The sequence below is a fragment of the Trypanosoma rangeli genome, assembly GCF_003719475.1.
Source record: "Trypanosoma rangeli strain AM80 chromosome Unknown Tra_15.4_contig_00072, whole genome shotgun sequence".
NCBI lineage: Eukaryota > Euglenozoa > Kinetoplastea > Trypanosomatida > Trypanosomatidae > Trypanosoma > Trypanosoma rangeli.
The window spans coordinates 42441-51845 of NW_021705818.1; the positions used below are offsets into that span (position 1 = coordinate 42441).

At 56.9% G+C, this 9405-nt stretch overlaps 4 protein-coding genes and 1 pseudogene across 4 annotated transcripts, besides 7 other annotated features; all 5 read left to right on the forward strand.

Annotated features, from left to right (window-relative positions):
* Positions 1-350: 350 nt before the first annotated feature.
* Positions 351-380: a microsatellite.
* A 725-nt stretch (positions 381-1105) lies between these two features.
* Positions 1106-1129: a microsatellite.
* Positions 1130-1606: 477 nt separating this feature from the next.
* Positions 1607-1627: a microsatellite.
* Positions 1628-1902: 275 nt separating this feature from the next.
* On the forward strand, positions 1903-4023 carry TraAM80_02962 (uncharacterized protein; the record flags this gene model as incomplete). Its single annotated transcript, XM_029379948.1, has 1 exon — positions 1903-4023. One exon carries the CDS (start codon positions 1903-1905, stop codon positions 4021-4023), a length of 2121 nt encoding a protein of 706 aa, XP_029240164.1.
* Positions 4024-4187: 164 nt separating this feature from the next.
* Positions 4188-4206: a microsatellite.
* A 52-nt stretch (positions 4207-4258) lies between these two features.
* Positions 4259-4285: a microsatellite.
* A 145-nt stretch (positions 4286-4430) lies between these two features.
* Positions 4431-5036, forward strand: TraAM80_02963 (uncharacterized protein; the record flags this gene model as incomplete). Its single annotated transcript, XM_029379949.1, has 1 exon — positions 4431-5036. The coding sequence occupies one exon, from the start codon at positions 4431-4433 to the stop codon at positions 5034-5036; it is 606 nt and encodes a 201-aa protein (XP_029240165.1).
* A 119-nt stretch (positions 5037-5155) lies between these two features.
* On the forward strand, positions 5156-5358 carry TraAM80_02964 (hypothetical protein; annotated as a pseudogene).
* An 85-nt stretch (positions 5359-5443) lies between these two features.
* Positions 5444-6808, forward strand: TraAM80_02965 (alanyl-tRNA synthetase; the record flags this gene model as incomplete). Its single annotated transcript, XM_029379950.1, has 1 exon — positions 5444-6808. The coding sequence occupies one exon, from the start codon at positions 5444-5446 to the stop codon at positions 6806-6808; it is 1365 nt and encodes a 454-aa protein (XP_029240166.1).
* A 132-nt stretch (positions 6809-6940) lies between these two features.
* Positions 6941-6981: a microsatellite.
* Positions 6982-7172: 191 nt separating this feature from the next.
* On the forward strand, positions 7173-8846 carry TraAM80_02966 (uncharacterized protein; the record flags this gene model as incomplete). The annotated part of the gene is made up of 1 exon (XM_029379951.1): positions 7173-8846. The coding sequence occupies one exon, from the start codon at positions 7173-7175 to the stop codon at positions 8844-8846; it is 1674 nt and encodes a 557-aa protein (XP_029240167.1).
* A 323-nt stretch (positions 8847-9169) lies between these two features.
* Positions 9170-9197: a microsatellite.
* Positions 9198-9405: the final 208 nt, after the last annotated feature.

Below are 9405 nucleotides of genomic sequence, written 5' to 3' on the forward strand. Positions count from 1 at the left end.
TTTTTTTTTTTTTTTGTCTCCTTTACTGTGGACTACACGACGTTGGTTTCCCAAACGATGCTGCAGTGGAGAAGGCGGCGAGGGCAGCTCTACCAACCATCACAGTCACTAAAGTCCTCCTTCTTTTACTGCCCTGCACGTGAAGCGGGGGACGCAGACAAAGACGTCCGCTGCATGAGTTGATAACGACAGCCTGTTACACTACACATAAATTTTGAACTTTTTTAAGGGGGTATCTGTGAGTGTTGGGTGCAAGGAACCAGGCTGCTGTCCCCCCTTGTGGGACGTTCTCATTTTGCAGGAGTGGGGAGGGAGAAACCATCACGCAGACGCGTATTTTTCCTTTTTATTGTGTGTGTGTGTGTGTGTGTGTGTGTGTGGTTTTGTTGTTGACGTCTTCTTCATGTGGGGTTGTATTATGTTTTTTTTTTTGGTTTGTTGTACCGTCGCGTGTTGGTTGTTAGTTCCCTAATGCTGGCTGCTGTAACGTTTCCTGGAGCTGACCGGGGCAAACGCCACAGAAAAGGGAAGGAACTGAGGAGCGTAGAACAAAACAACGTGCGTGGTTACTGAGGCTGAGGGAGAGGAACGTTGGCGGTGCAGAAAAAAAAATTATTCATCTCGTGTTTTGATGTTTTCATATACCAGCTGTGGGCGGAGAGACGGCGGAAGCGGTGAGGGCTGGTGGTTAACTGCGCCTCCCCTTCATTACCCTCCCCTTTTCTCCCCTTTAATCCCTCCTCTATACAAAGGTGCCCGTGTGTTCTGCACGGCCACGGAACACAAATGCTGCCTCCTGTGTCACTTCTCTCTGTCCCCAGACTGCAAAAGTGAAGTGCGCGGCTGCGGCAAATACAAGTGCCCCGCAACGTCGCAAGGGAAGCCTAAGAGCACAACCCTTCTTGTTTTTGTTTTGTTTTTTGCGTCCCGCGGATGAACAGTAAGACGGAGACTGAAGTGCCGCAGGTCATAGGCATACTGGGGCCGGATGGGAAAATGATTCCGCTGGATGAGTCACGAGAGGAGGAGTTTGCTCCGCAGAGAGTGTGCTGCCACCTACCACCGCAACAGTACCCCTTGCCCGTAGTCACTGTTCTGCCGCTCAAGGAGGAGGAGGAGAAGGGGAAGACGCCATCACCGCAAAATGAGTCATAGCACACCGCTGCAAATTAAGAAAAGGCGGTCATTTAGATGTATTCATTCGTGTCACTGTGAGACAGAAGCCTTTCCGAGAAAATGGCGTGAGCAAAGACGATGGTAACTGGTGCCTAGTCGTCGGACGTGCACAGAACTTTCTCACCTTCCAGAATATATAGGATAGGACTTGACCTGTGCTGCCTTATTTAATAGAAAGGGAAATGTTAATTGTGGGTTGTTGTTTTCTGTCAACCAAAGGGGACGGGGAGAAGAAGCGTGCGTCACCTTGAAGCGGAAGGGGGACCTCGCTGTGCTGCATGCACGCAACTGAGACGCAGTATCGTTCCGGACGCCTTGTCGCCCGCCCACTCGGTTATGTTTTGGGTGTCCGTGGCTGCGGGGCGAGTTGGGCGCTGAGGCGCGGCCCAAAGCGAAGTGCAAATGTGTGTGTATGTGTGTTACGCAGCTCCACACACACGCACACACACACTGCTGATTTCGTCGCGGTTATTATGATATATTTTTTCCGCTTTATGTTTTAGTTGCCTTGACTGACTGGGTGAGGGAGTGTCATCGGGCGTGGGTGGTTTCCGTCTGCCCCTGTGGGCATCTAGCCTTTGCTGTGCCTCTATTCTCGCCCATGTTTCCGTTGCCGAGGTTCCGGTGGGTGCAACCACGACGAAGAGCAAGCAAGGGAAGGTAGGAAGAAGTGGGACGAGCGGCCGCTTTTGCTGTGGAGAGCAGGCAGTAGGAGAGGGACGACAGATGGTGCGGGTGAAGGCAAAGGCTCGGAAGGGCGACGACGCCTTCCAGACGCGCAAGCAGAAGGTGGGACGAAAGAAACTTGCGCCCGCCACGGCGACCCGTGCGGAGGTGCATGCGCGGACGCTGCGGGTCACGACGCCCTCGGCAATTGCTTATGTAAACCCTGAGGAGGACGCCGGGGCCGCAGCGGATCCCGAGCAGAGGCGGCAGAAGCGACCGCGCCGTGACGAGGAGCATCAGCAGCTGGCCGCGGTGTCCTCCGAGAAGCTGCACCGTGACTTCAAGGAACAACTCTCAAATACGCGGCATTATAAGAAGTCGTTTCGAGGCGCTGGCTTCATGTCACTAGTGAGGGCCATTGCGGCGAACTACGAGGCGCTGCACGTCATTGCCCAGATCTCATCTACCGCCGTGACTGACCTCAGCGATGCGGCGTTGTTAAGTCCAATTGAGATTTTGTCTGCCTTTACGAGTGCGCTGGACGCGATGTCTGACACGGACGGCGACGTTCGACGCGCGGCGCTTGCCACGTTGAAAATTATCCTTCTTCCTCCGGTGTCGGCGTCGGCGTCGCGTGGCCATGGGACGGACGACGACAGGGGTGAGGTCGTGCCGTGTAGGCTCACGGTGCCAGCCAATGGTGCCAGGGTGACGTGTGACACAGATCGAACTCGGGCGGTGCTGCGCGTGGTGGATGTGACGCTGACGCACGCCATGACCTCCGTGCGGCGCTCCGGCATTGAGTTGCTGCATCTCATCCTGCAGGCCTCTCCGCATGGCGTCCGTGCTGTCCTGCGTGAGTCCGATGCATGGGTAAAGATGGTGGGTCGTGTCTCAGCGGTTCTCCTGCAGGGTACTAGTGGCTCCAGTACTGGCGCGAACACAATGAAGATGATTCACGTGGTGCCAGACATTCTTGAAACGATGTTGCAACAACGTGAGAATGTGGCATGCGTTGGAATGGATTTTTTTATTTCCCAGCAGGGGGAGAAGGAGGTGGAAAACGCAGACGCCACACCGCAACGCATCCTTGAGCTCTTTGAGGAATGCACCCCGAAGTGGAGCACGGAGTGGAAGGAGTTAATGGAGATGCGGACTACCATCTTCCGTGATGCCGAGCGGGTGCAGCGGGCCACCGCGATTGCCCGCGCCTTCGCCTGCATCACCATGTACCTACGTGTGCAGTCGCTACTGAGTAAGCGACACATGCAACTCATCCGTCACCTTTTCACCGTTAAAATGCCCTTTACAATGCATGAGTTGACGCTGGGGGCGGCGGTGCATGAGCATAGTGGGGGGCACAGTCACAGCAAGACACGCATGGTGCTGGCGAACGCCATCGCTGACGCCTGCCTGCCAGTGGCGGATGCTATGAGTGATGCGTGTCAGTTGGTGCGGGACTTCTTGTCCGCCGCTTTCCGTCCAGCGAAGGGGGCGACATCGTCGGCGTTGTTAGGGCGCCACCCATGTGGTGGGGGTGAAAGCGAGGTGGCCACGCTACTTCTAGGCCCATTGCGAACGCTTCGGGCAGCATTTGTGCAATTTCCAGGCGCTCTGCTTCCGCGCTTTATGTTCCTTGCGCCGCCGATGATGCAGGCTGCCATGCGGGCCGTTGGCGGCACAGACGGTTGCTCATGGGGAGAGGCTGCGTTGCTGGCGGCTGACGTGCTTGCCGTGCTTCTCGCCTCCCAGGCCGCCGCGGCGTCGAAGCAGGGCCTGCGCTTTCTTGCTGAGGCGGTATTGGCGGTGCCGCGGCTTCTTTTCTCCCTTCGCGGCAAGACCGACACGGCAGTTGTGGACGGCGTCGTCACTGCTTTCCTGCGGCCGCTCTGGAGGCTGGCGAGCGGCGGACATCCCCTGCTGCAGAGCCCCACCACATCCGGTGAGGACGCGGCGGCGCAACTTCGCATCTCTCTGCCGTCGCTCTTTGAGATCCGCGTGCCCGATGCGGCGACGCCCGGCGCTTCCGTGACGCTGGACGGGGTGCTGCCTCGCTGCACGGAGCCGACGCGGGAGTTGGGGGCCCACCTGCTGTTCTACCTCTGCGGCGAGGCGCCGTGCGGGGCGGCGGCACCACCGCTGGCGCTCACCGTGCTCGCCCGCACCCTCCCCTGCTGCTGAACAGGAAGGAGAAGAAGAGGACAAGCACGACACAAAAAAGTGAAGTAACGGAATAAAATTCCTTTGAGTAAAAGACTGAAACAAGAGCAGCAATGAAAAGAGAAAAACAACAGCGGATGGATGGATAGAGGAGACTACACTCACATCTGCATTGTTTTTCTCATCACACACACACACACACACTGCATTGTCTCTACCGCGCTTGGCACGCTCTTCCGCCCAGCCTTTCCCTTAATTTTCTTTTTCTTTTTTCTTTTTTATTGGGTTTTGTTGTGGGGGATGCTTGCGCTTGCGACGCACGTGAACTTCTGTGCCTTCCTTTGCAACATGCGTGTGTCCACGGAACGCGTTCCCGACGGGTTTGCAAGCGCAGGGAGAGGCAAAGAAGAAGGCGAAGAGGGGGAAAAATGGACGCAAAGACTACCGATGCGGTCGAACGGAAGCGGCAGGAGTTCCTCTCAAAGGATGCTGTTGAGGAGCTGCGCAAGTTTAGTGATCAGACAAGCTCGCGTGTGCGGCACGGGCTGCTTCCGCGTGACCACCAACAGACCGTCGACGCGGCGCACGAGGAGAAGATGCATGCGTACATCTCGGCACGGCAGACGTGGCGGAAAAACGTGTACGTGCTGCGCAACTTTGAGTACTGGCGCCTTCGGGCGGAGTACTACCCGTACGTGAAGCGTAGTGACGAGTATAGCGACAACTTTTTCCTGCGCGGGATCTCGTGCCACCCACGGCTTAGCGACTACCCGATGTGTCGTACGGTGATCCAGGACTACTTCATCTGCCGCGACAAGAACAAGGTGATGCAGCTGTTTAACATGTGTGCGCCACTGAAGGAGCAGTTTTGTGCCTGCATTAACGAGGTGTTCGTCAAGAACCACGAACGCGGCGACAAGAAGTTTAACGCACAACGAAAGGAATACTTTGAGACGCAGCGGGAGCGGCGTCTCACGAAGATGCTCTCGCAGGCGGAGGAATCGGCGGAGCAGCGAAAAAAACTGCAGGATTAGGTATCTCTCCCCCGCACACTTTTCTCGTGTCCCGGCTCCCTTCTCCCTTTTGCTTGGCGGCGTGTGCGGGGGAGTAGCATTGAGGTATATTGTGCAGTGCATATGTATACAATGTATAATATGATGTCTTTGTGCGCCTACCAGGTGTCCTCGGTAATTGTCTCTACTTGGTCTTCCTCCCTGTTGTTTCTCGTTTGTTTCTCTTGGTGCATGTGTCTCTCTGAGGCAACAAGGTTGGAAAGGAAACAAACCACGCGCACATAACAATACAAAAAATAAAAATAATAAAAAACGGTCGGAGACGCTAAGCGGAGGGCCGTTGTTGCGAACACACCGAAGTAGGGAGGGGGAGAGAGGAAGGACGCAGATTCTCTTAACGGGGGGAGGGGAAGTACACGCTGCCTCAAATGTCTGCTGTTCCCGCCTTTGTCCGCGTCGGGGAGCTCGCCTGCCAAAAGAACCCATTTCTTCGCGAGCTTCGCGCCCGCATCGTGTCCTGCGAGGCGGTTGCCCTGAAGAAGTCCGATGGTCGTAAAGGCGGCAACCATTCAACAGAGAAGAGCCCCAGCTACAATGTTGTTCTCACGGACTCCGTCCTTTTCCCGGAGGGCGGTGGTCAACCGTGCGACTACGGCACAATTATTCGTGGGGGCGCAGAGGAGGTGCCGGTGCGGAATGTGCAGCGCCGCGGTGAGACCTGCGTCCTCTCGACGCCGTCCCCGCTGGAGGTGGGAGAGGAGGTAAAGGTGCGGGTGGACTGGCCACGCCGCCTCGACCACATGCAGCACCACACCGCGCAGCACCTGCTCTCGGGGGTGATGGAGAGTCTGCCGGAGTGCCAGCTGCCCACGGTGTCGTGGTCCCTCACCCACCCATATTGCTTCATCGTCCTCCCGACGGGAAACAGACTGCATCCGGCCGTGGTTGCCCGCATTGAGGATCTCTGCAACGACGCCATCGCCAGGGCCATCACCGTGCGCTGCGACGTCTACGCGAGCAAGGAGGCGTATGAGCAGGTGTTGCAACAGGAGGCGGAGTCGCACAAAACACCTCGGAAGTGGCACAAAATTCCGGACGACGTCACAGGAGCCGTTCGCATCATCACGCTGGAAGACATTGATTGTTGCACGTGCTGTGGCACGCATGTTGATAACCTGGGGCGGCTGCATATGATAAAACTGCTTCACCAGGAGACGAAGGGTGAGACACTGAAACTTTACTTCATCACGGGTGATCGCCTGCGTCGGCACTACGGGGAGATGTACTTCCGTGAGAAGGAGCTCATGAAACAGATGGGTGGCATACGGCCGGAGAACTTTCTAGCCGAGGCTGCACGTAAGGGGAGAGAGTTTGTCGACATGGAGAAACGACTCAAAAACTTGACTCTTGACTTTGGGAGGGCTGAGCTTCAAAAGCTTATTGCCGAAGCGAAGGTTTCCGTGGCGCAGGGCGGCGATGGTGGTGGTATTGTGACGTACCGCCGTGATGACGTCGATATGGATTTCTTTAATCTTCTGCGTGACGGGATACAGTGGGCGTGTCCCGACTGCGTGGCGGTGTTTGCGTGGGGCACCCCTTCAGCGGCGAGCAAAACAGCGGGGGCGAAGAGTGGGCAGTTTCTGATTGTTGGACCGCCCAGCCGGGTGGAAGCGTTGGCGCCGGATGTCTGCACGGCGCTGGAGGGGAGGGGAGGGATGTCAAAGTACGGCTATCGCGGCAAGGGTAGTCTTGCGGGTTGGGAGAAACTTGTGGAGCAGCTGCGCTCTTCATAAAGGAAGAATAAGAAGGATGGTCAATAGAAACGGTGATTGATTGGGTTTATTGTATTATTTTTAACTTATTTATTTATGGCTTCAACTTTGCGTTGTATGCCCCCCGCCTGCCTTGGCTTGTCTGTCTGAGTGTCTCTCACTCTCTTTCTCTCACTCTTTCACTCTCTCTTTCTGCGTATATTTGGCCGCTGTGTTACTTGGGCCAAAGCAGTCACCTATTTGATTGATTATTTGTTCGTTAAATTGTTTGATTCTGTTCGTTGAGCGAGAGGAAAGCGAGTGGGGAGGCTGCGGCACCGTCATCTTCTACATACACATACACACGCACGGACCCAAGCCCAAAGCTAACATACTTGCATGTATCATGACGAGAGTCGGGATCAATGTGGCCAATGGAACGCACCAGAAGCCGTCGCTCTCGCGGCTTCCGCTTGACGTCTTGCAGCTCATCCTCTCCTTTCTTCCCACCCCCGCCACGCTACGGACGGTGGCAACGCTCTCCTCTTCTTTCGCCGCCCTGGCTCAGAACGAGACGTACTGGCAAAATGTGTGGATCCAACGCGTCAGCGCGTGTTTCCGCAGCTACGTCCAACCCGTGTCCTCTGCCTTTGCCCCATCTGATGCGGGGTGCTGGGGCCATGTGGTGTCGCTCGTGTCAGCCCCAAACCAGGCGTTGCCGCGTCTATCCAGACATAAGTGCGGTGGTGGCGGCGGCGTGACGATTGTGGAAGAACACGACGATTCGGAGGGTAGCGTCACACATATTGGGCTGTGTATTGGGCCGCTGCTCCTGCGTGCGGCGGCGCCCGTGGACTTTGCAGCTTTAGCGTATCATCTCTTATTGCCCACGCGCGAGACAAGCGACGCCCCTGTCTATGGGAAAGGTGCGGAGGTGGGGAACGCATCCGCTGCAACTGCGGGTGTGCGACGTGCAACGCAGGGCAGTCATTCGCTGCGCCTGCAAAAGGCCCTGTTTTTTCTCGACAACGCGGCGTCGTTGGGGGTGGCGACGGGGCGTCGCCCCATGATTGACGGTCTCCACGTGATACGCCTCTTTGGGTTTGAGGTCGGCCTGTCACCGCCGCATCGCCGCGAGGGAACACTGCTGGAGCAGGAGGCCGCGCTTGGGGAGTTTGTTAGCGCCTTGGTGTATGCGTGGGAGTGCTGTCACCCGTCACTGCGTCCAGACATCTCCACGAAGCGGGGTTTGCTTCCACAGGCGGAGCTGCAGTCGACATCGTTCTTCCTCACCGGCGGTGACGAAGACGTCGACGTGGGAGAAATGGGCGACATCCACTTGGGCGTTTTTTTCCCTGTCGCGGCCTCGTTATCGTCGTCCTCGTCCTCGTCTCTTTCCTTCGACACTCCCCAGGCTTTGCCTGCAGTAGCTTCATCTGACAGCGCTTTAATCGTCACCGCTGCTTCTGCTGCTGCTGGCACAGAGTGCTGTCTGTGTCATTCCCTTTCTGATACGCTGATGTACCTGTTCCTGCTGCACCACGTCACCTTTTCCGATGTTCATCAGCATGTCTGGGACGACGAGCGGAAGTGTGCCATTTGTAGCCGCGTGCTGGGTCCCACAGGTCAGGCGGTAGAGTTTCGCTTTTTTGTGTCTTCCCTCCGCGGCAGCTACCCGCGTTTCTTTGTGAAGATGATGTTTGCTGAAGGCGATTTGCCACGCACATGTATTCAGGAAACATTTAACCGCGAGAGTAGCCGAAGTACGGCGTTTGCGCGGTTCTCCACCTCCGCGGAGGAGGTGGAGCCGAAGCTCACCACACTCTTCTACGGCGGCTTTGGCCGGGTGGAGGTGGACTGCCCACCTACGGTGTCGCGTGAGGGCTTCTTACGTCTGCGGGGCGCGCTTGGCCTTGCGCCTGCCTTCCCAATGCAGCTGCTTTGGAATGTTGTGCTGCTGGCGACCGGCGTGGGTGGGGCGGCCCTGCGGACCCAGGCGCCGTACTTTGCGCTCCACTACCAGACCTCTTTTACCGCGGCGTTTGATGAGTTGTTCCCGCCCGCCCCTGAGCGGACATGAACCCGCACACGCACACAAACGCAGCGTGAGAAAAACGTATTTAGTATCTCTCCGTGCGCCTCCACGTAGAGACCGACGGTGGCGGTGGGGGTGGGGGGGAGCGGCAGCACGTACAGAAACGCAAGGGAGGGAGGAGCAAAGGTGTGTGTTGTAAGGGCGGGAAAGAGAGAAAACTGGTGGGCGGGGCGGGGGGTAAACACCACCACGGGAGCTGGGATGTGAAATCCTATGTCAACGAAGAGGAATGTGGGCATCTGCTTCTGCGCGTTTGTGTAGGTGGTGAAATCGCCGGCATGGAACCCGCTTGGTATGCACTGCCTGCTTCTGCTTTCTCTCTCGCTCTCTCTTTCTGTGTTTTTGCCTAGTGCGGGTGTTATGTTTGCTGTCTGTGACGAGCGAGTTGGGGGTCTGAAGAGGAAGGAAAAGGGGAAAGTCTGTTTGTTTTGTGTGTTTTGCGTCAGCTGCGGGCGGCGTGGCTCCAGTGCAGGCATCACGCGATGCTTCTCCACACCGCGCCGAGTCGTCACGCGAAGGAGATCGGCCGCGGGTCCTGGCGGGT